The 24,398-nt window shown below is 37.8% G+C and overlaps 1 protein-coding gene across 2 annotated transcripts in view; it reads right to left on the reverse strand.

The window, feature by feature from the left end:
- Window positions 1-4,157: 4,157 nt before the first annotated feature.
- LOC101166851 (collagen alpha-1(XI) chain) overlaps window positions 4,158-24,398 on the reverse strand; it is a 45,862-nt gene continuing 25,621 nt past the window's right edge. For both annotated transcript variants that reach the window (XM_020704480.2, XM_020704483.2), the window contains 45 exons: window positions 23,487-23,531; window positions 23,349-23,402; window positions 23,219-23,263; window positions 23,088-23,141; window positions 22,907-22,951; window positions 22,775-22,828; window positions 22,581-22,625; window positions 22,309-22,470; window positions 22,163-22,216; window positions 22,023-22,076; window positions 21,898-21,942; window positions 20,990-21,043; window positions 20,842-20,886; window positions 20,705-20,758; window positions 20,282-20,335; window positions 17,116-17,169; window positions 16,933-17,040; window positions 16,768-16,857; window positions 16,633-16,686; window positions 16,373-16,480; window positions 16,140-16,247; window positions 16,004-16,057; window positions 15,837-15,890; window positions 14,599-14,706; window positions 14,479-14,532; window positions 14,343-14,396; window positions 14,214-14,267; window positions 14,080-14,133; window positions 13,893-14,000; window positions 13,584-13,637; window positions 11,198-11,251; window positions 11,023-11,076; window positions 10,877-10,930; window positions 10,679-10,786; window positions 10,539-10,592; window positions 9,954-10,007; window positions 9,764-9,871; window positions 7,918-7,971; window positions 7,788-7,823; window positions 7,658-7,711; window positions 7,249-7,567; window positions 7,027-7,139; window positions 6,858-6,926; window positions 5,193-5,426; window positions 4,158-5,093 (listed from right to left, as the gene is read on the reverse strand). In XM_020704480.2, the coding sequence (XP_020560139.1) occupies window positions 4,947-5,093; window positions 5,193-5,426; window positions 6,858-6,926; window positions 7,027-7,139; window positions 7,249-7,567; window positions 7,658-7,711; window positions 7,788-7,823; window positions 7,918-7,971; window positions 9,764-9,871; window positions 9,954-10,007; window positions 10,539-10,592; window positions 10,679-10,786; window positions 10,877-10,930; window positions 11,023-11,076; window positions 11,198-11,251; window positions 13,584-13,637; window positions 13,893-14,000; window positions 14,080-14,133; window positions 14,214-14,267; window positions 14,343-14,396; window positions 14,479-14,532; window positions 14,599-14,706; window positions 15,837-15,890; window positions 16,004-16,057; window positions 16,140-16,247; window positions 16,373-16,480; window positions 16,633-16,686; window positions 16,768-16,857; window positions 16,933-17,040; window positions 17,116-17,169; window positions 20,282-20,335; window positions 20,705-20,758; window positions 20,842-20,886; window positions 20,990-21,043; window positions 21,898-21,942; window positions 22,023-22,076; window positions 22,163-22,216; window positions 22,309-22,470; window positions 22,581-22,625; window positions 22,775-22,828; window positions 22,907-22,951; window positions 23,088-23,141; window positions 23,219-23,263; window positions 23,349-23,402; window positions 23,487-23,531 (3,492 nt within the window). In that variant the 3' untranslated portion in view covers window positions 4,158-4,946. The remainder of the gene's footprint in view (window positions 5,094-5,192; window positions 5,427-6,857; window positions 6,927-7,026; window positions 7,140-7,248; window positions 7,568-7,657; window positions 7,712-7,787; window positions 7,824-7,917; window positions 7,972-9,763; window positions 9,872-9,953; window positions 10,008-10,538; window positions 10,593-10,678; window positions 10,787-10,876; window positions 10,931-11,022; window positions 11,077-11,197; window positions 11,252-13,583; window positions 13,638-13,892; window positions 14,001-14,079; window positions 14,134-14,213; window positions 14,268-14,342; window positions 14,397-14,478; window positions 14,533-14,598; window positions 14,707-15,836; window positions 15,891-16,003; window positions 16,058-16,139; window positions 16,248-16,372; window positions 16,481-16,632; window positions 16,687-16,767; window positions 16,858-16,932; window positions 17,041-17,115; window positions 17,170-20,281; window positions 20,336-20,704; window positions 20,759-20,841; window positions 20,887-20,989; window positions 21,044-21,897; window positions 21,943-22,022; window positions 22,077-22,162; window positions 22,217-22,308; window positions 22,471-22,580; window positions 22,626-22,774; window positions 22,829-22,906; window positions 22,952-23,087; window positions 23,142-23,218; window positions 23,264-23,348; window positions 23,403-23,486; window positions 23,532-24,398) is intronic.

Raw genomic sequence — 24,398 nt, forward strand, 5'->3', positions numbered from 1 at the left:
TTTTCTAACATTACTGGTACCTAGCACAAGCGTGCTGTGTTTTGAGGATACATGCAAACTGAAGAATGGCTCATCATTTGCCATATTTTCCAATAGTTTAATACATTGAAAGAAAATTTTAAATGATTTTTGAATGAGAAAAATATGAGTGAACATTGTTCATCTCAGCTCTTAAGGTCCCAAATTTAAGTTAATTCCCATCTCAAAATATGTGTTTAACTAACATTAACAAATAACATTTTTATGGTAAAATGTGAAAGTTGTGAACAAAAATCAAGACATTTAAAAAGCAGACATTCAAAACAAAACTTTTTATTTTCTTAACTTAAAACCTTATGGGTTACAATATTTCCTCTTTGGCTGAAGCCTTACATATAACTGACCATGTCATCTTTTGTTGTTTTTATAGTGGTTTATGTTAATTAAAGGTTTTAAGAAGAAAAGGGACTCAAAGCAAAAATACCAAAATTAATAACATTAATGCAGTTTTGCTAAATTGAAAGTTTTTAAAGAGATAGTTTTTCTATAAGTTTTCAACTTGAAGAAATTGGACTGAAAAGATGAAGAATTAAGGGTTGTCCTTTAATACTAAATTCTCTGTCTGTTTCATGGCGTGAGCCTAATTTAACAGATCAAAGTGATGCTCCATAAGAGTGATGTTCAGTGACCTACCGTACACGCAGGGACCGTCAGCAGCAGCTGCAGCAGCTGCAGCACCAACAGGGTTTCTTTAGTAGCCTCCATTGCTGTCATTCCCCTCTGCTTTTAACTTTTAACCTGGCATTGAATCTGAAATTATGGATGAAGACAAAAAAAAAGTAAAAATGCCAACAGAAAAAAAGAGATTCAGCATGGACAGCTCCCTCATTTGCTCCGAGTTTACGGAGGGAGAGCTGTGGCTGTGAATTCCCTCTGGTAATAAAAGAGGCACACAGTCCCACTGTTGGCTGTGAGCAGAGTCTGACTGCAAACAACAGCTGCCTTAAAGAGAGGTCAGCAGGAGAGGCGGAAGAAGGGAAGAAGCAGATCATCCCTGATCATTCAAAAAGTTTGTGAGCCTGTTTGGAAACAACTTGTGTGATGCACAGCATCCGTGTTTGTCATTTATTTCAGGAAAAAATCACATATGTTTTATATTCCAAATAATTGTTAAATCCGCTCCTGAATTCTTTCCTTTTTTTTTGCCAAAATTTAAGATCACCATTTTTATTTAATCCCTTCAGCTTTGAAATAACACAAATTGTCTTTTTTTTTCTTTACTTAAATAGCTCTTTTTCCTATTTTAACCATTTAAGATCTGGCTTAGGCATGTGTTATATTACCACAGAAGTTGAAGACCCACTCTGATCATCGTTAAAACTATTTTCAGCTCCGTTTTCTGTAACCCTTGTGCTATCCTAGGCACTTAACCATTGAGAGTTGGGTCATCTAGACCCACTAGACAGTGCTCTGAACCTTTTTTCTTCAATGATTTGTGATCTTCACTGGTGTCCATGGATTACATGAAATCTTTCCACCTTTATCCACCTTTGTCATGGTAGGGAGAACACGTCAATGGAAGGGTGGGGTCATCTAAGATAGCACAAGGGTTAAATATGTCCACCATTGTGAGAAAAATACCACAAGAATGTGTTAAAAACACAAATTTAATTGGAGAGGTGTCATTAATTCTGTTCAGCTGGCGCCCTGTGGCTACATGTGTATAGGGTTAGCTCAAATATGAACTCGGGTCTCAAGAGGTTATATGTCTGACAGAAAAACAAAAGCCTCAAAAAGTTCTTTACTATAGCAAAAAGGCTTAAAACTGAAGACTGGAAATGCCCTATAAATGAGAATTCAAAATCATTACCAAAAGCGAAATAAACATAAAAACTTGTAAAAAAAACTGGCAATATAAAAAAACATTTACTATATTCAGTGTTCTTAATAAAACATGTACAATAGGAGTCAATGAAGACCCAGTTCTTTATGGATTGGTCTGGTTAAATGGTTTCTGGAAACAATGTTCATGCATAAATGCTTTTTTTTTTAATGTTGTGAAAGAAACCTGTGGTTGTGACCTAAAGGTTTTCCACAAATGTTCCTTAAAAGATTGGTTCTTCAGGAGTTACAGTTCTCGCTGAGATGTGGTCTAAAAACTCAGATGTATCCAGATACCCTGCATATCTTAATCTTTTATTTATTCATTGTAAAGTAATGGTAAGAAGCATATGTTCCTTACGTTTTTAAAACATTTGTAGAAAAAATAAAATAAAATAAAAACCTTTTGCAACAAAAATGCTAAACTTTTTGGCATTCAGCCAATCCGTGCATAAATCTTGCTCACACTTCATCAGAGATTGAATTTATTACATGAAAAATGTATTTAGAAACAAATTACTTAAGAATACTAAAAATAAAATAAAAACTATTTGTGTATTTTGAAGGCTTATGTCAGGGTAATCATTCATTTATCTTCTACTGTTCATCCCTTTCGGGGTCATGGGGCTGCCGGAGCCTATCCTGGCCACTTGTGGGCGAAGGCAGGGGAAACTCTGGACAGGTCTCCAGTCTGTCGCAGGGTAGAGTGTCCACAATCACACACCTACGCACTCTCACATTCACACCTAGGGACAGTTTCAGGTTGACCAATTAACCTATGAAGCAGGATTTTGGACGGTAGGAGGAAGCCGGAGTCCCCACTTGAACTGGGGCCTTCTTGCTGTCAAGCAAGAGCGCTAACCATAGCCCTGTCCTAATGTCTTTAAAACTTTGGAAAAAAATAAAGAAAATGAAATAAAAACCTTTTGCAATCTTTTGTCAGGGTAATATTACCTCTAAATAATAAAAGATGCAAGTGGAAAAAGGTTTTAAATAATGATTGCTGCATTCCTCATCAGACTAAAATAGAGCTGGCTTTAGTGCAGCACAATGTGATACATGTCACATCATTCATTATTTATCAGTGAAAATTAGCAGCTAAACATTCCTGGATGAACTAACAGTTCCTGTGCTTCATCTAGTTAAAGTTTCATCCTCCTAGGAAGTGTTGCTGCGATGCATGACAGCTTAACAAGATCACACAGAGACACCATGACAGGCTGGGCAGGAGTGAGGGTAGCATGAAATAAAATGAAAGATCATGTTGAGATAAGGACTTATAAAAGATGCATGCTCGTGCTACAGTTGACACCGAATACTGAATCAGTATTTACAGGCTACACAGTTACAGAAAACATATACTAAAAATCTTTGTCAATTAAAAATTACAAATTTACTTCTCTGCCAGGCAGCAATTTTGTGTGTGTGTGTTTTGCACTTTTATCTTTAGTTATTTTTACATCAATTTAAAAAAAAAGTCTATATTGTTTTATATTTTTGTTAAACATAGCAGTTTTGTCATTTGTAAAACATTCACTGTCACATTTTATTGTTGTTTTTTTTTTTAAATATCAGTACTTCTATACAAATTTCTTTTAGTTTTTTAAAATTTTCCATCAGCTCTATTTCTGGGGGAGGAATTTTGTATTCCATTCCCTTCATACATAAATACTTTAATTATCATACAGCTACATACATTTGATACCAATATGTAATGACTTATGCTGCTTCAACTATGGAAACGTTGTGTATTTCAATTAAAGATAGCTTGTTTAAAATTCAAAAAGTGAATTACTGTTTAAGCTGCAAAATAATACAAATGCAAACATATTAAATATCGGTAAGTATGCTTGCATACTTGTAAATGTAAATGTTGGGATTTAAAGAAACTCATTATTTATTAGCCTATGATGCTTTCAGCAAAATTAGGGAAACATCTATGACATCTGAATCAGAGAAAAACTCTGAATACTTGTTGGTTTTGTGTTTCAGTTACAAAAATGCGAAAACTACAAAGGACATTTGTGGATTATATACTTTGCACAAAGCTTTTCTATCACCTTCATTATTTTTTCTCTTTAAATCTAATATTTTTATAGTTTCTTTCCCAATTAGGTTGCAATGTCTCTAATTCCAATTACATTTTGAGCATTAAACAATCACTCTTACCTTTGCTTCCTTTTTTTGCATTCTATAAAACAAATAATATTGCGCTAAAAGTACCGTAATGTACTGTGATGAAAACATATTCGTCAGTTCTGGTCACTAACGTAAACAGAAAACCTTGGAGGCATTCATGTACCACAATTATGATTTTTTATAGTGACAAAATATAAATCATTGCTTCACAAAAGTACAAAATCATAACAAATACTTTCCCCCGAATCCCTTTTACAAAAACGTGTACTCTGCATGGACCGACATGTTAGCACCATGAATTTAACTGTAAAATACACCGATCTGCTTCAACAATGAACCGCTGCCTTGAAGTCATTTGGCTCCTCTTCAGATGTGGAGTGGACGTCTTCGTCTGGGAAGCTGGCTGAGTCCTTTGGAAGCGGCAGAGAGTCAGGACTGATTGATGCGTGGACGAGAAAAGCCCACTTTGAGTTTTCCCCTTGCAGCCGATGACTTTTGGCACAGTGCATTGTCTTTCACCAAACAATGTTGTAGCTCATCGATGTATACACCACATAGGACATCATTATAACAAAAACTATAACAATAAAAAAGTTGTAACAAAATTAATTGAGGTTTGTTGGCAATAAAGAACAGAGTGCATGCTGCTGAGATATTGAGTTTTGATTCAGTGATCGGAATATTTCTGTGGGACAAACTGTGAAAGCACCACTCACTCCTTCAAAGAAGACAGGCGAACAATATTATACATGTACTTCTTGAGAAAACACGGCATCTGTGAATCTGCAGAGAGGGGAGTGAATGTGTGGACTTGAGAATACTGCTGTAGGTACACTGACTCATAAATATGTGGCTTAAATGTAGGTTTTTTTCCTGCATGTAAAAAGTGTCCACAGCTCTTTCAGTGAAAAAAAAATCTCCTGCTGTTGTCTCCAGCGTTCAGTTCGTTAACCATTAAAGCAGACTGGGCCAACTTGAAAACCAAATTTCTGGTTTCCTGCTCCAAAATCAGACACAGCAACATCAATGATGGGGAGCGTGTTTGACAGCGGGGCGTCAAACTCCAACACGGTTCTCTCCTGTCCTGAGCGGGCCTGAATCAGACAAAAGATATTCAAAGATTAAAATTCCTTAAAAACTGTGCCCTGTTTGGAGCCATTTTTTTTTTTTTTAAATCCATCATTGTTACTCACCTGGCACCCATCGTACAGTGCATTGATATAATGAGTATTTTCGTGTGTGAGCTCCTCCCCGTTGCTGCCTCTGAAGCGCAGTGCATGTTGGTGACTATGGACAGCAGCGTGCAGCCAGGCAGCAGAGTTGAGGCAGTGGTAGGTGAATGTCTGTCTGGCTGTGGCGCTTAGCAGCTTCAGGAAGGTCAGCTGGACAATGTGGATCGAAGTACCATCTGATCCAGAGTAGGAAAACTGGACAAAAGCACCACAATCACAAAAAAACATATATATAAAAACATTTACATAATCCATATATAAACAACAAAAAATTTAAAACATAGTGAGTAGTTGATCAAATTTACAGTATGGATTTTAATTTTTCCTTAAAAGAAGAAAAAAAATCAATGTTTAACAATATGTATTAATAGATAGATTGAACTTTAATTTATTCCACAAATGATGTGTTACAGTAGCTCAAAAAGCTGAAATAATGAGTCACGATTAGTTTTCAAATGGATGTTTTTTTTTTTTTTTTGTGGAAGTGAAAAGTGAAAAGTGAAACAATGGATCTTTTGTGTTCACTCACAAAAAATCTTGCACATTTTTTGCAATGCCCCTTTACCCTTAAAGTTTCCATCAAGCAGAAGTCTGGTAAATGTTTGTAAAAAAACTTGTTATGATGAAGGCAACGTCTGTAGAGGATAAAATAAAATACATTGATGAGGGGACGGCCTTATCAACAAAAGAGAAAGAAATCTCTGTAATTATTTAAGAAAAGCTGCATCTTTTCTGTCAGAGATGGTGGGTCAAAGACTATGGTTATGCAGTAAAACTTGTGACAATAAAAACTTTGAAACGAGAAATTGTTTCAACTTGATTTAACTTCTGTTTTAATCAACTTAAACAACTTTTGGTAAGAGATATGCATTCACTTTTTGTTTATGCTTAAGGTGTTCTGCCCATGTTCGTTGATTAAGATCACTTCATCCATCTCCTGATTTCTACACCCAAATTTGACCATTGTAGACAGTAAGAGTGCCTGACACAGCGATTTTCATTTGAAAACTTTATTTTTGAACTATTCCTTTTCTTGTTTGTCAATGTTATGCTAGGTTCAATCTGCCAACTGTTTGAAAATTGATCATGGAGGAGAAATTAATAATTTAATAATTGCGGTTTTGGCCGCAATTCTATGACACCAACTCTTTGATATATTGGAATAGAGCTGTGAAAGAAAACACATGCAGAAAGATTCATGAGAACCCTGACAAGAACCCTGACAACATTTCAGACCAAGCCTCTTCCAACTCCAAGTGGTGGATATGCGTTAGTAAACAGTAGAAAAAGAAAAGGAAGAAGAAGCCCTTCTCTGCTAGTGTGAACACCACGAGCTGAACGTGCGTTCAAGAAGCAGCATTTAGCGTGTTCTTGAACGTGCATCATATGGCCTGGGTGTCTCTAGTTTAAGGATGAGAACACGTGACACACTAAGAGCATCTTGTTGCAGATAACTTTTAACTCTTCAGACAGTAAAGCAGTTCTAAATGCGCTGAGACAATAAGTATTAACCTAAATCAATGGGTGCCTTTTTAAAACTGTCTTAACAAAGTGAGTCACATTTATTTAGAAGGCCTTAGAATAAAATCTTTCAAACTTGAGAAAAAGTATGCAAAAGCATCATACCTGTTTTCCTTTTCTGAATTTACTGTACCAGGTTCCAGGTTTTTCCCCTTTCCAGGCTGCTAATTTCACCTGATGATGAACCACAAAAAAGAAGAAATAAAGATGCTGTGGACAAAACACACAAACAATGGTAAAATCAGTATTTATCCATCGCTTTATTCAGACTGACCGACTGGAACTTCTTGTCAGGGTTCAGACATGTCTCTCCCTGCGCAGTGAAGTTGCAGAACACCTTGAAAGAGTCTCTGTGACAGCCCTGGTTGGGATCGATCCAGTACTCACCTGCACCAAAAAGTGATAAATTGATGAGAAGTTCATGATTAAAATACAATCTAGAGGCAGAGAAAGACCATGTCATTAACAGAGAGGACAACATAAACTACTGCAATACCATTGGGGAGATCTGGTTTGAGGAGCCAGAGCTCCTTGCAGGTCCTTGCAGGGCTGTGGTATGTTCCCAGTGGGTTCCGCAGACCTTCCACCTCCACTTTTATTGAGGAAAGAGAGGCAAACACTTCCTCCATGCCCTGGCCTTCCTTCTCCTTCATCCAACCATCTTGCCCTGCTTGGTCGCCTTGTATCCAGTCGTCTTCCTCCCCGTCTTTCACCTCCTCTTCAGTTTCGAAAGCAGCACCGTCCACCACCGTGTCAGTCCTCCTCCGCCGTCCCCTCTGCTCCGGTAGAGTTACAGTCCCAACTGCTGGTCCTCCCTGACAAGATAAGTGATTGGAAATAGAGATTTCGTTACTGTTAGAGAGAAATAAAAGGGAATCCGTTCCAAATCTTTACTTGGAACTCACTGGAGGTCCTGGAGGCCCTGCTGGACCAGGGTCTCCTCTGGGGCCAATTGGACCCTGAAAGATCACAACAAAAGAATGATCATTAGATTTGCCAGAATATCTAGGTTAATTTATAACCTCCCAAAGATACCTGATTTCCTTTAGAGCCCTTTGAACCAATGGCGCCCTGTGAACCAAGAGGCAGAGCAGAGATTAGAGCAAATTTGCCAACTGTTAATTTTAAAAGTTTATGTGCTTTCAAGATGATCCAGTTTACTCACAGATAACCCTGTGGGGCCTGGGGGACCTGGAGGACCTGGCGGGCCAACTGGACCCTAACGAAATATACAAAGAGAGTAAGAAAAGGACAGTAGGGTTAAAGCTGAATTTCCTCCCTACTCCCCAAAAAACTATAAAGTGCGGGACTATCAAGTGCCCTGACTTTTAAAGGCAGTTTGAACACAATGCCATGTGATCTTTATTAACCAGACTAGTGACCACTGATGCACACTGGTTTTTCGCAGAGACTTCTGGGAATTTTCTAGAGTGCTGGATTTTGGAGTTGTAGATTCAGGCACCTTCATAAAATGGTGAACATATTATTTAATGCACTAAATAGTGAGTAGTGAAGAAATTCGGAAACATCCCAGATCTTCTGAAGGCTTTCCTACAAGGAGGGTTATGTACGTTTAAAAAAAAGTGAAACAATGCTCCAACATTACAGCGCAATCCAAAATAATGCTGCTTCATCTCCTCTGACTTTTAAACAGAAATTTAGAAGATGATTTGGTTTTATTTTTCCTGGGATTTGATTAGATATAACATATGTTTTTATTAAAATGCACTTGACTGACTGTATCACAGTAGGTTCAACATGCAAAAATTTCAAAGACCACCTATTTTCTTTATGTACTTAATTGATCTTCGTTGTTTTAGTTTCTCCAAAGGGGTCTAATTTCTCTCTTTTTTTAAGAAACCAGACTGAATTATAAAGAGGTTGTAATCCGTTCTGGTCCCCTCAGACTTGCTCCAAAGTTAAGTCTTTCAACCTTTAAAGAAATTCCCTTCAGTGGAGCAGAAAAGCTTCCATAATCAGGTTTTACAGCTACTGACTGAAGTGTCCTTTATAATGTACAGAAAAGTCCTTTTGCTGAATTTTTAAAAACACAAGAACAAAACAGTGTAAACACAGAATCATGTTTATTATAACCTATTACTAGACGCGTTTCCACCGACTATGAAATTGCGCAAATAGGATTTGATAATGAATTTGCTTAATGTAAACACGTCAATTTAGAAAAAACTCGCATTTACCAAAAAAAAAAGAAGGTTTTTGCGCTTGGAGGCGATGATTTTAGAGGCCGCTGTGCTGCTAGAGACTGTCCCAACTACTGTTGGGCAAAGGAGGGATACAGTCTTGACAGGTTGCAGGGCCCACGGGGCTGTGGTGATCGCACTGGCTAAGCCAAGCAGCCCCTGGGCGGCTGGCTGGACAACAGACAGACAGACAGCTGCTGCGATAGAGCAGGCTGCCAGCTCAGGCCTCCTAAATCTTATAATAATTTTTGTATTTTCATCAAGAAGATAATAAAAAGATCCTCTAGTTTGATTTTTGTTTTTATTTCTCCCTTCTCAAACTAATATTGGTCAAAGAGACACAGAAGTAGCGACGGAAAGCGGCGGGAGTGCTGCTCATGTATGATGTTCATGATGATCTCATGAACCCAGACATGGAGATGCGATAACCGATGCTTTTGTAGAGCTTTTTAAAATAAGTAAATCTGATCTCCAAACATCCTTCAAGTCTTCCATGCATTGTGATGAGATAAGCACAGACAGAAACTTGAATGCATCTGCTGTATATCCAAGTATTGTTCACATCCATGTTTTTGAATGACTTACTGTCTGAGTTGGTTTGTGTATACTTAGGATTAAATGGAAACAGTGTAACTGCGAAATTGTTTTCGATTTATAAATTTATCCGACATTTCTAAAGGAAACACAGCTAAAGGTTAAAGCTTTCCCTAAAGTGATTAATTTTAGTTAATGGCTGAATGCCCAAACTAGTGTTCTTTGTTTTCTTAGGTTCAAGGTTCCCGTGAGAGTGTGTCTTTAAATGTTATGCACCTCATCTCCTTTTGGACCTCCTAGTCCCTGGTTTCCTGGTAGTCCTCTGTCACCTTTTTCTCCCAGGTCTCCTGGTGGTCCTATCAGACCTATAAGACCGCCATGACCCTGCGTTCACACATCATGAATCAGCTTAGTTACAGCATCTCAGCAGAAGTCCCTCTTTAAATAATAAGAGTGCACTTCACACCTTGTCCCCCTTCCTTCCAGGATCTCCTTTCAGTCCTGCTAAACCTGGTGGACCCTGAGAATATGAGATATTTTACCCATAAGGCAAGACATAAAATAACATTTGATTTCATTACACATTTTCCTTCAGATAACTGCAAACAGCTCAATGTAGAACCGAAAGCAATGAAGATGAGAACATTAAATCATCACTTCCATCATTGCTGTTTGGTATAGTTGAAGCCAGCTGCAGGCATAGAGATCACAAACGGGACTTCTGGTGTGGGAAACCAAAAAAGCCTTCTTTCCAGAGGGGAGGGGAGGACTGCTTCACGTTTCATCTTTTTCAATGAACCGTTTCTGTTGCGTCACATTACAGAAATGTGCTCTTCTGCCAAGTTATCTCACCTCCTCTGCACTGCAGCATGTACAGACTATTCTTTATTTTTAGACAACTCAATACACATATGTCTCATTCCATTGTAAATTGAACGCGAAATATCTATTTATGTTCGAGACACCCCCCCTGACATATTGTGCTCACAACTCGCGTCTCATGTTTGGTGTGTGTACTAATAAAATTAAACTTTTTGTATAATCATCTCACCATGGGGCCGGGTGGTCCTGTGGCTCCCGGGGGTCCATTTAAACCTTGTTCACCCTGACAGGATGAAACAAAAAGAAAACTGCATGAGACTGTTTTCCTTCTGGCTCATCAAATCTTTGTAGTTTGCTGAATAGATTTACTGCAGGGCCAGGGATCCCTTGTAGACCTTGGGGACCAGGTTTCCCAGGATTCCCCTGGGCACCCATGGGCCCTCTTTTTCCAATAGGACCCTCCATTCCACGAGCACCCTACAAGTGACAGAGAGCAATGGCAGGTTCAGACCCTACAAGAATTAAAACGTTATTCTTTCTGTTGAAATAGAGGATTCAAGGTCCTGCCTTTGCTCCTTTCAGGCCAGCTTTTCCTTCCTTTCCTGGTTTCCCCAAGTGCCCCTAAAAAACGTTTTTTTTATTTCCTTAGATAATTGAAACATTTACAGATAAATTATGAGTTTAACTGATAAGATGAACATAAAAACACAAACCCTTCTTCCAGGAGGTCCAGGTGGTCCAGGTTCTCCTGATGGTCCCACTGGTCCCTGACAAATTTAAACAAGAAAACAAAATTGTCAGATGTTCATTTGAACCTCAACATTTCTATCAATGAAAATTCCTCTTATGATTTTGAGGTTACCATGGGGGAAGAAAAATAACACTTACAGGTTTTCCAGGCTCTCCTGTGTCTCCTTTAGATCCAGGAAGGCCATCTACACCCTGAGGAAAATAAGAGATTGAGCTGAAAAGAGTCTTCCACATTGGAAATCTGTAGCACAATAAGGCAAAAAAGCACAAGTATTATGGGTTTCAAAATTTAATGTTTTGTTTTTTAAATATCTCATGTGTGAAAGACTAACGTACATTAAAGGTAATAACCCCCATTGTACTCATGTACTACTACATCTGACACATCTTAGATATGTTTATGCAAACCTAAAGTGACGTGACACAAGAACACTGGGATTTTCATGAAGACTTTAATAATAAAATCTACACTGGATGAACTGTCCTTTGATGTGGTTCGTCATTACTTCCAAATGCAACATCACAGTAATGATGGAAATGCATGTTCAGTCCATCGTACCACAAGTTTGCTAAATAAAAGTAGGTTAGTAGACACGATTAAGGTGACTGACTGAAGCTTGAATTAAAATTTTAAAGTCCCACTCCGGTCTTTTGGTCTATTGTAAAAGCAGACCCAGTGTTTTTTTATTTTGATGATGCTGTTTTTAGGCAAAATCCTCTGTCATTTTCCAAGACATAGTTTCTGCACTGCGGCAGTAGTTCAACAGAGTGGTGGGTGGAAAATTTGAGTAAGCCTGCCCTTATTTCCCATCATTCCTGTGTTTACACTCTCTCCTGCTAGCTTACTGGGGCAACAAAAATGTTGAGCAATATTGGTGTTATCCTCCCATACAGGTATGAAATGAAGACGTCCATAGATCTAGTTGTCTACAAGTGGATGCATCAATATGGAGCGGAACGGGGAGCTTGTGGGCTGCTGTAGAAGTTTCTACCTGACAATTACAAGCTTTTTGCAACAGCATTTTTTTGTCTGCTCTTGATTCACAATGATTTGAATAAAGACATTTTCAGAAATGGAATTCTAATATTAATTTTCTTCATGTTCTCCATCCTCTGGAAAATGGCACAAGAACATGTTCAAAACATGAATGATGAGATTGATTACCTTGTTTGGCAACAGCTGATCTGCTAGGATTTGAACACACAATAATGACTATGATGGACTTCAGATATACTTAGTGACTTTAGATTTTAAAGAGGAGTAGAGACAAAGCTTTTGAGAAAAAAGAAAATCAACAGTTTTTCAATGAAGAATTTAGAGACAATAGTCTCTAAATGTGAAATTCAACAAATCTAGAAACGTCTTTGGCTAAAGGTCATTGCAGCTTCCATACAGCTCACTAAAAAAATGGACAACAGAGGGTTTTGAAACCTCTGAAACAGTGAAGATTGGTGTTTTTAGGTTGTTTTTTTTGTACTCATCCATTAGGCTCCCTCAGTCATGTAGCACATGATAATGCCCCTATACTACTGACCCCAAACCCTTTAATTTTATAGTTACATTTATTTTATTGGTTTGGTATATTCATAGTTTTTATGGTTTAGTTGCTAGGTTTTGTGCTTGTGCTCCTTGTGAGAACCCATCAGACTAGGGTTAGGTTTCTAATCATCCACGCCTGTTTTAATTGTACTATTTATCCAGCAGCATATTTCATACATGGTTGACTTCATCACACGTTCAGCTTTCAGGTTTTTTTTAAACTAAGTTTCAGTTTATTAGATAAATTATTTAATATTCTGGGAGAAAACTTGTTAAAAGGTAAGGTACAAAGACACACAACCAGAATGAAAGTTAGCTTTGTCTTTGCAACTATGTTTGTATTCAAAGTGACTTCTCTTTCTCACTGTAATACCCAACAGAATAAAAAATATTGTCGTCGGATATAATTTGAATGAAAAATTAAAATAAATACTGTTTTTTATTGATATTTAACTCCCAGTGTTTTATGATTGCATTTCTTATATTTAAAAAAAAGGTCGTGTCCAAATTCCTTTTCTACTCACAAATTAGTGCACTATAAAGTGTGTTTGGCAATTTGTAGAGCTATCCAAATTTACAATTTGAATATCCAGTGCCCTAGAAATGTCAAGAAATGTTTGCGAAAAAACTTGTGTGCATCAATGCTCACTTGATTGGCATATATAGACCCCAATGCATTACGTTTAAACAATTTTTCATGTGAAAAAATGTATTTAAATTCATTTTTTTATCAATCACCCATATTTTCATCATCAGAACACACTGGATTCATAAATAGTCTTTGTATGTTTACATTTATTAGGTTTTTACTTAGGTAAATCAGTGATGTCATATTTGCCATTTATAAAAAAAAAATAAAGTAGTGAGCATGGTGTCTGAGTTGGTTTGTAAAATCCAAGGCACGAGATAGTCCTGCACTATATCGTTTTTTAGTAGTTGGGGAGTAGTGACATAATCACAAAAAGACCTCCTAAAAGTACTCACATTGGGGCCAGCTTCTCCCTGCTGTCCAAGGTCGCCAGTCAAACCTATGGGACCCTGGGGAACGAAGAGATTTTAGCCAGTGGAACACAAACATTAGCACCTTATTTACAAACAGAACAGTTTGGTTTTCAGAGAGTAAAACCTATTTCTCTGTGACTTAAAAAATCAAAACTGTCCTGAAAAGTGCAGAAATTGAGAAGGGTACATTTTCTCTTCTTTATCAGCACAGGTTTCACATTCTCCAACCCAAAATAGTGTAGTCAATGTAACTTGGGATTTGTCTTGTCAGTGTCTTTTGATAAAACTCACAGCATTGCCCTTTGCCCCATCTTCCCCTGGCTGCCCCCTAGTTCCTGGAGAACCAGGCGCTCCTGGAGGTCCTGTGTCTCCCTTTTCTCCCACATCTCCTTTTGCTCCCTGAGAAATGTCATTGGCAGAGTGGGATTCATTTGCAAGAGAGAGAGAAGCCATTCTCAAATCAAGTGAGCCAACTCACCAGCCTTCCCGCCAAACCAACTGGCCCAGGGTCACCCGCTTCACCATCTTCCCCCTGAGAGAAAAGAAACGTTGGGGAAATGAATAAAGTATCTGGGCCCAGATCCATAAAAAGTTCACTAAGCAAGATGATACCTTTTCCCCAACAACACCTGGCTGTCCAATCATCCCTGGTCTACCAGGTGGTCCCTAATAAAGAAAAAGTACATATTTAAACCCAAAGGTTAATATATATTTTTAACTCAAATAGGAACAAGTTTCTACCTGTCCTCCAATTGGACCTTGAGCACCAGTTGGACCTTGTTGCCCAGGTGGACCCTAAACCAATATAATGAGTCACTTCTTTTCCTGTTTGTTTTTATCATAGTACAGCCAGAAACGGGGGAAAAAAACAGCTCACCATGAGACCAACGTGTCCACTCTCACCCTTTTCACCTGGTATACCAGGCATACCCTGGAAGAACACAGAGTTAGAGGATTTTCAAAGGCCTGTGTTTGTCCTGTCAATAAGAAACCTCACCTGTAGACCTATTGGTCCTTTAGAACCCTTGAAACCACGTTGACCCTCGTCGCCTTTGGAACCGTACATGCCCTGTTGGCCTCGAGGACCAGCCAGCCCATCCACACCCTTACAAATAGAAATGATGAGAAGGAGTTTTTTTGGATTTCTTAAAAGCCCTTTTAACCCACAGGATTCAAGCTAAAACTTTCTTTATAAAAAACACACTCCCACCACGTTTTGATGTATTTTCACAGTGGTCTTTAAATTACGAGTATGGTATGCTGTTCATAACCCAAATTTAAAAAAAAAAATCTTTTCTTTTCTAGGACACAGTATCTAGAGAGTGGCAGGAGTGCATTGGCAATTCATCTCAGAGTTTTGGGCTGATGGCGGAGTAAGCCTGGCCTTATTCCCCATCATCCCATTGTTTACTGCTAGCTTACAGCCCCTCACAACCACAACCCAACATTTGCGTTACAAAGTGGCTGGGTAGCTCGGTTGGTAAGGTGAGAGGCTGCCATGCAGGAATCCAGGGTCCAATTCCCAGAGGGGGATAAACAATGGTACTGGGTCAATTACCATATCAATGGTGATCAATTAACATCACCCAGTGAGGACCTAAGGCAAGACCCTTAGCACTACTACCTCCCGGGCACGGTTAGGCTGCCGCTCACCGCTCACCCAGGGGATGGGTCAAATGCGGAGAAGAATTTCCCCATTGTGGGATAAATAAAGTATCAATTATTATTATTAAAATGCCAAGCAATACTGGAGCTAGCCAGCCATAATGTCTTCAGCCAGATGCCAGCTCAGACGAGGAAAAAAAATGTACATGGATCTATTTGTCTGCAAGTGGATTCATTGGAATGGTAATTTCACAAAACATTTTTTGACATAAACCAAGACTCCAAACATTTGGACACATAATAACTAAGAGTCATGGCTAAGGGTCTTGTATAGGTACAAAAAAGATAAGCAGACAAAGCGGGGTCATAAATGATAAAAAAATTCAAGGAATGGAGCTTCTTAGTTTGACGATAAATGATGATGAGGGTGAAGGTGAACTAGTTAAAAATGATCAAATCTCTGGACTTGCTTGTTTCAATTTTGATTGCACAGTTGTGTAAAAGTGATGTGATGGTGAACCCCAAAATTTTTTGTACTTTTTTACCTTTAAACCTAGTGGTTAGGTAGTTAAGAGTCATCTTTGATTTTAGGTCCTGAAGAAAAACCATACATTTAACAAAAATTCTTACTTGAGGTCCTGGTTGGCCAATTGGCCCCTGAGTTCCAGCAGGGCCTTGGGGCCCCTGTGGAGGTAGTGTAAAAAAAATACATAAAAACTCAAACATTGATCAAAGCTGCTTGGGTTGTGCAGCACAGTACAGTACATGTTGATGTACTTCTCTAACTCCAGACTCACTGCTTCCCCTTTGTCTCCTTTGCTGCCTTTCTGTCCTGGTCCTCCCTGCTCTCCCTGTGGATCCACACAAACAGAAGTAACCTGCTTTAGCAAAGTGCCACTCATCCGCTCTGGTTCTCGGACACATGTAATATACCTTGTCTCCATCGTCTCCAGGAGGACCTGCTGGACCTGTTGCTCCAGGCATCCCCACGGGTCCCTGATCCCCATCCTGGCCGGCCGGTCCAATAGGACCCTTTTCTCCCTATGACAAATGTTGCAAACATTTAATACATTTAACTATGTCTCACTTTTAACAAACAGTTCTTTCATTCACAAATTGACTTGAAAGAAAACAGGAAATATGAGAAATCATCAAAGTTTATTTACAGGCTCCCCCTTCTCTCCCATGGGTCCAGGTCCACCAATGGCTCCGGCCCGTCCTGGCTGTCCAATGGCACCTGCTGGTCCTGGAGGGCCCCTTTCACCCGTTGGCCCCTTCAGGTGACACGTTACAGTTCCGTGTTTTTTAAGTGATTATATTATTAATTAATGATAAAACAAATGCTAGTTATAGGATCCACATTTTGTTATAGTTAAAAAAGTGTATAAAACAGAATGCAGAAGTAAAGTCATATGCTAAAACTCACTATGGCTCCTGTGGCTCCACCAGGTCCTGATCCTCCTTTCAGACCAGGTGGTCCCTCAAATAACAAACGCATCTTTAACTTTAGAGCCTTCTTTATTTGTAATATCACTGAATTGGTAATATATATAATCAATACCATAATTCCGGGTGCTCCTCTGCTCCCTCTGAATCCTTTCAGACCTGGAGGACCATTTTTTCCAGCTGTCCCATGTAAACCAGGATCCCCCTAAAGGATACAGTTGGTTAACACTTTTGACACTGATAAGAACTTGCACAATTTGCATAGTTCAAGTGGACTGACCTTTCCACCTTCCTTTCCGGCAGACCCAGGTAAACCATGCTCTCCAGGCACGCCTGGTGCCCCTGGGTGCCCTCGATCTCCTGTTGGCCCAGGCTCCCCCGATTTGCCCTAAAAGACAAAATTGAGAGGTTAACTTCTATGAAACATCACTAAGAACTTTTAGTAACGCTACATTGTGCCCACCTGAGGTCCGACAACACCAGAAGGTCCTGGAGGTCCTGTTTTTCCTTGGAAGCCCTGCAGTCAAAGATATGATGGATATGAAAATCGGAGATTCTATGTTTAGTCAACTCCTAGTTAAAAACGTTATGTTTCCAGATTCAGTAAAATAACAAAAACAAACTTAAGATACCTGTCAGACTCCACAAGTCTCACTGAATAACTGAAATGGTAAATTTAACTACAATAGTGCAAATGGAAACTGGTGAAAAATGAATATATAGTTTTAATAAAGTAGAGCACGCTTTAGATCAACCAAACTAAATGTTTTGGAAATATTATTTTTTGATAACTAACTATTTTTTAAACATTCTTTTTGGCCAAGAGGATCATAAATCCAAGATATTTGGTTCTGATGGATAATGCAGAGCATTTATTATATAATATCTGTTTATAAAAGAAATTTGAAAAGAGAATAGCAGGACTTATAGGTGATTTTAAAGTTGCTTCTGACTCTATTCTTTTTTCTGTTACAGTGTATCAGTTATTAGTTTTGGTGTTCCGCAGAGTTTGGGACTTGAACCTGTTCTATTAGTGGCATTTGTAGTATCATCATGAATCATGAAATTATGTTTCATTGGTAGTACCCAGTTCTGTTTATGTTTATACAAAAAGCCTTCCATTTCTTAATAAATTCTACCACAGTTGATTTCTTCAAACAAAGCTGTTTACTTATTCCCGAATCAGTTTTCCCAGCCTGGTGCAGATCAGCAATTGTGTTCCTGGTGTTCTCAGACAGCTCTTTGGTCTTGGCCATAGTGGAGTTTTGAGTGTGACTGTTTGAGGTTGAGGACAGGTGTCTTTTATACAGATAATGAGTTTAAACAGGTGGCATTAATACAGGTAATGAGTGGAGGACAGGGGATCTTTTTACAGAAGAAGTTACAGGTCTGTGAGAGCCAGAAACTTTGCTTATTTGTAGGTGACCAAATGCTTATTTTCCACCATCATTTGCTAATAAATTCTTTTTAAAATAAATCAGACAATGTGATTTTTCTGGAGTTTTCTTCTCATTTTGTCTCTGATAGTTAAGGTATACCTATGATGAAAATTACAGGCCTCTCACATCTTTTTAAGTGGGAGAACTTCCACAATTGGTGTAGATTCATCAGTTTCCAAAGTGTCGGTGAAGGTTCTCATTTTTCCAATGGAACACCAGAAAACTGACTAAAACAATACTTTTATCAGGTGTACAGAAATGTTACTTTAACTTTGGAAAATTAAAACGGTAACGCTTTATAATAAGAGCCCTTAATAAACTATTTATAAAACATTAACAAGCACTTGTAATGTTTTAGTAAGCTGCTTTATATTAAGAGTCCTTAATAAACTATTTATATGACATTAACAAGCACTAGTAATGTTTTAGTAAGCTGCTTATAAGTACATTAATTAGCATTTGTAAATGTCTTACAACTGACTTACAAGTTCAAATAAGCTGTTTATAAACACGTTAAAATATTCCTTTATAAACTACTTATAAGATATTTAGAAGCGTGAGTAATGTGGTATTAAGCTGCTTATTAAGAAATTTATTAGCATTTGTTAATCCTATTCACAAGCTTTTACATGAACAGTGTTCTTATTAACAGTTTTTTTAATGTTTTGCAGCCTCATCTAAAGCGTGACCATATAGGGGGGTGATCTTTACAAGCCATTTAAAAATTACTTACAGAATTTACCCAGCTAAAATGTTTATTCAAAATAGATTTAGATTAAACATTGATACACTCTGTAGTTTTTGCTGCAATTCCCCTGAAACAGTCATCCATCCCTTCTGGTATTGTCCTAAAGTTAAGGTGTTTTGATAGAAGATGTGTGATTTCACTAATCATAAAATCAATTCTTGTTTTGTTTTATTCTGGAAAGATGCCTTGTGAGATGTCTAATACAGTATAAAAAATACAAAAAAGGACTCTGGTTTACTTTTAAATCTCTTGCTCATTTTGGCCAAATTTCATTTTCATAAATGTAAATTCTCTGGTTGAAAACCCTGTTTCATTGTATTCTTTTCTGAGTTAAATCAGTATATTAATAGTATTTGTAATCCTGAGAAGCAAGAAGCAATCAAAACCTTGTCTTTATATGATAGATTCAACACTTTCTTGTAGAGTTTAACCCCCCCAGCTCTTTTCTGTTTCTATTCTTGTTTTTTTTTTATACATATGTGTATTTGGTATTTGCAATATGTTCTTATTGCATACCTGAAAGGGAATCCTAGTAAAATAGCATAATGTGCAATAAAGTTTATTAAAAAATGATTAATTGCTTGTATAGGATTAATAAATATATTAACAGTTCCCATGTCAAGCTGGACTCACATTTTTTAAGTCCAGCTGATATGACTCAACCTCAATACTACACCACCTGGATGAACGAGAACCTTCACTGAAAGTTTGAGTGTTTTGCAGCTTTCTAAACTGTGGGCTATGTTTTGCCACATAGAACCACAAAGTACAGAATGAGAACAATGACCTTTATAACACTAACTAAAGCCACAAACATATTACAACTTTTCAACACATCACAACAACAATGTGAAAGAAGAGACACATGTCCTGCACAGATTGTGCCTTAGTGCCTTAAAGCATTTCGAACTAAACAAATTTTAATAAACTTCAAAATGTTTGCACTCAGAATCTCCCCTATCCAATGGGCAGTAACTGTCCACAAGCAATTTATAAATGGCTTGTAAAGATCACCCCATATTTGGTCACACTTTAGATTGAGGGGCTGCAAAACACTCAAAAAACTGTTAATAAGAACACTGTTAATATATTTACTAATCACATACAAGCAATTTATAAATAGCTTGAGGATAGGATTAACAAATGCTAATAAATTTCTTTATAATCAGCTTAATACCACATTACTCATGCTTGTTAATGTCTTATAAGTAGTTTATAAAGGAATATTTTAACGTGTTTATAAACAGCTTATTTAAACTTGTAAGTCATTTGTAAGACATTTACAAATGCTAATTAATATACTTATGAGCAGCTTACTAAAACATTACTAGTGCTTGTTAATGTCTTATAGTTTATTAAGGACTCTTATTATAAAGCGTTACCAAAAAACCTTTTGGGAGAATCACTGCAATCAAATCATTGATTGACTTGTTTTCACTCACTGGTTCTCCTCTTTGACCTGGATGACCTGGAAGTCCGTCCTTCCCTGCTGGACCCTACGGACATCAGCACAGACACACACGTCACAACAGAGGTAAGAAGTGCATACGTTTGGGAGTTCACATTCTATATTACAAGTTCTCAGATCAAATCTATAAGTGCATTCTTTTTGGAGCATTTTTACCTTCCTATTCAAGACTTCAGCTGCAAGAATGTAAGTGGTAAATGCCCTTCACAAACTGTACAAGAGGAAGGTTATAAATATATCCTTGAAAGAAATTGACATATTTTTTCTTACTGTTTCAGTGTTACCATAGTTTTGTAAATGTTTTACTGATGTATTTCCACCTAAGACATACATTCGATGATTTGAGAAGCACAAACTTCTCCAAATTATGAAATAAGAAGTAGCATTTTGGCCTTACAGGTGATCCTTTAGGTCCTGGTTCTCCATTTCCTCCTTGTGGTCCTTGAGGTCCCTGGAAAAATACAACCACCCAACAAGGAGATGATCACTCATAAGTCATTTATTTCCATGACACATTCAAAATGGAGGCCTTACTCTCTCTCCAGGAGATCCTGGGGGGCCGTCATGCCCTGAGGCACCCTGTGAAGGTGTGAGATGAAAGAGTGAGGATGCAGTGAAGTACAGCAATAAGAGCAGCATCTAACAGGGAGGACCAGTCACTGTCAGTCAGCATGAGAGTCACCTTTTCTCCTGCTTTCCCTGTTGGTCCTTTAGTACCTCTGGCTCCACGCGCACCCTGACAGGCAAGAAACATGAACGAGGATTAAGTTGCTTCAAGGCCTATCCCCTCAGTAACTGGGTAAATACAATCTTATTAAACACAAATTGCTTTTTTGTTGACCTATTTTTAAATAAAATTGTATGAATACCATCATTTTGATCAAAAATACATTTATAAAACTTGTAGAAAACCCTAGAATGAGTGATCCAGCAATTAAAATGTGGAGGTGAAAGAGTATTTTCTTCTTGTCTGTTCATTTGTTTTGTTCAGTTAAGAAACTTAAAGCCCCACTCCAATCATCTTTTGATCAGTTGTAAAAGCTTTCCAAGTGGTCTTAATTAAGATTTTGTTGTTTTAGTCACTTTCTAGGACATATTTTCTGCAGAGCGGGAGGAGTTCATTAGAAATTTGCCTCTGAGTTGTGGCCGGGACTACTGACGCTGAAAAAGCCGGGCCCCTTTTCCCATCATTCATCTGTTTACACTCTCTCCTGCTAGCTTACAGCCCCTTACAACCCCAACATAGCATAACTGGTGCAACAAGAATAGTGAGCAATATTGGAGCTATCCAGTTGTACAGTTTTGAGCCAGATGCCAGCTAATGTTGTCTGCAAGTGGATGCATCAGAATGGAGCAGAGCAGGGAGCTTGTGGCTCACTCTGTCACTGCTACTTGCTATTTCCAACAGCATTTTTTTATCTGCTCCTGATTAACAACGATTTGAATAAAGAAATACTCAGAAATGCAATTTTGAGCTTAATTTTCTTTACACAGATCCTCCATCATGATAAAAATATCAACATGAACATGTTAAAACCTCAAATTTTATTAGAGTGGGTCTCTGAATAAAAGATTGAAAGCAGCACTTACATTTGGACCCCTTTGGCCTGCACCTCCAGGCTGCCCTGCAGGACCCTGTGTAATTAAACCAAAGGAGGACTTTCACTAACCAGAACTTTTTAAAATTGAACTGACATTTTTTAAACCATACCGACCTTCTTTCCTTTTTCTCCTGAAGCTCCTATGGCACCAGGGAAACCATCGGAACCCTATAAAGATACAGCACAGACTTATTTTCTCCGAAGGGTTTAATTTATGTCCGCAATTTAGTTTTTAATAGAAAATCTTGGTTTACTTTTGGTCCTTGTTTCCCTGGATATCCTGGCAGTCCTGGGACTCCTAGTTTTCCCTGAAGAACAAATCAAAAGAAAGCAGCCACACAGTGAAGGTTTCACGTCTGCTTCCATTGTTTTAAAAGATTATTGGTTTTATTTTGTTTACTTTTTCTCCGGGGGTACCAGGAGCGCCAGACTCTCCAAGAGCTCCTATCTGACCTTTAGGCCCTTCGGGTCCATCTTCACCTCGGCCTCCTGGAGCTCCATTGTCCCCAGGGTCTCCCTTTGCTCCCATTTCACCTTTGGCTCCTGGAAAACCATCTTCCCCCTGTAGATGTGAACGTGAGGTGGCAAAAAAGCAATAGGTACTACAAATAAAAAGTGTGTCCATTCAGGTTAGATAGTTTCAAACATCAAGACATTAATGGAGCATATTACCTTCTCGCCTTTACTCCCCTTTAAACCCCTGATTCCATCTGCTCCCTGTCAACAGAAAACACACATCAAACATCAAAATTAAGGGGGCAAACATAATAAAATAAAAAAAATGTAATGCTTAAATTGCAACAAAGAAATAAATTTATTTTTACACATTTTACACAAGAATCTGAAGGAAAGCTGTTGTTTTCTACCTTAACTCCTCGTTGCCCGGGATATCCAACAGGTCCCTGCACTCCCGGAGGGCCCTAACAAAGAACATACACAGACAATAATTACCTAATTCTTTCATGTGCATCAAAAAGACAGGCAGACAGCAGACTTACAGGCAGTCCTTTTTCACCTGGGGTTCCCTCTCGTCCTGGGTGTCCCTGTTTATGAGAAAACGTGTTACTGTCTGCTGTCATTCAGGAAGCTGTAATTATAAGGCTGGAGTTGAATTCCCAGGAATTCAGACTTTTTTTAAGGATGTTTGGAAATGTGAAAACACAGAGAACATATGCTCACTGAGGGTCCATCATTTCCAGGTAAACCTCGCATCCCCTTCTTTCCTTGAGGTCCCTGTGATGCAAAAATCAGCAAATCGATCTCCTGTACCTCAAAACAAGACAACCAAAAAAAAAGGCAAACTCACTGACCTTCTCTCCTGGTAATCCAACTAAACCCTGAGGACCAGGAAAACCCTGGAAAAGAGGATTTTGTTTTATTAAATGTACTCTATAATCTCATCTTTTCTTATCCTATTGTGCAAATTTTTCTTTTTTGTACCACAATCCCTGGATTGCCTTGTTGTCCAGTTGCTCCAGTGTCTCCAGGTGGTCCCTATCACAGAAAAAACAAAATAAAAAATGTATTAAGCGTTTTTATCACATGTCTGTAATGTCCCGTACTTCTATTTTTACTCACTAAGTTTCCTTTTGAACCTTGAACTCCATCAATTCCTCGGATGCCCTGGAATAAAAGACAGAAATCACAATTTGATTTGATTTGATTTGATTTGATTTGATTTATTGATTTATTTCAAGCATTGTAGTCAAAGTATTAAATCATTTACACATATTTGTCAAACTCATTACAGAAATTTTAAAATGCATGGTTTAAAAAGACATAAATTAAAACAAAAAGTCACTTAAACCACATTTTGCTTCATTAAATACAGTGATTATTAATTAAAGTCAAGTAGAGCTTTATTTATTGCTTGAAAAGGATTGGGAAGAAGCGAACTTGCATAATCCCACCCCTAGTGAGTTAATTCATTTTATAGTTTTACAGTTTTGTAATCCGGTTCTGATCCGATAATTTACCTACAATTTACTGTAAAGGATTTAGGGAAAGTCCAGCAACAAATGTGTACGGTAACTGTCATCTTCATTGTGTTGTGTGTGTCATACAAGCAAATGAGACTTCTGAAAATCTATTATTTTGTTTTGGCAAAATATTCCTTTAAAGCATGATTGACTTTTAACATAATATGTGTTTTATTTCAGAAATTTGAAATCTCTAAGTCAACTGAACTTTACTGACTATCGAAGCTCTAATGACAATCAGATTCTCATGTTTACCAACGCAAAAGTAAAGTAAAAGCGAGGGATCCAATAAAAAAAGTTTTGAGCTTTTACTTTTCAATTATCTAGAATTTTCAAAAAAAAATTCAACAAGCTATCATCAAAAGTTGGCAAGAGCTTCCGTTTTTGGTAATTTGGTTTTGATTCGATTTGATTAATTTATTTCAAGTATTAAAATGTACTGAATATTACAAAAAATATACAAAGACATGAAACCCAATTTCAGATATAAAGAATACTTTGTTTAGAAAAT

Source organism: Oryzias latipes, chromosome 1 (assembly GCF_002234675.1).
Source record: "Oryzias latipes chromosome 1, ASM223467v1".
NCBI lineage: Eukaryota > Metazoa > Chordata > Actinopteri > Beloniformes > Adrianichthyidae > Oryzias > Oryzias latipes.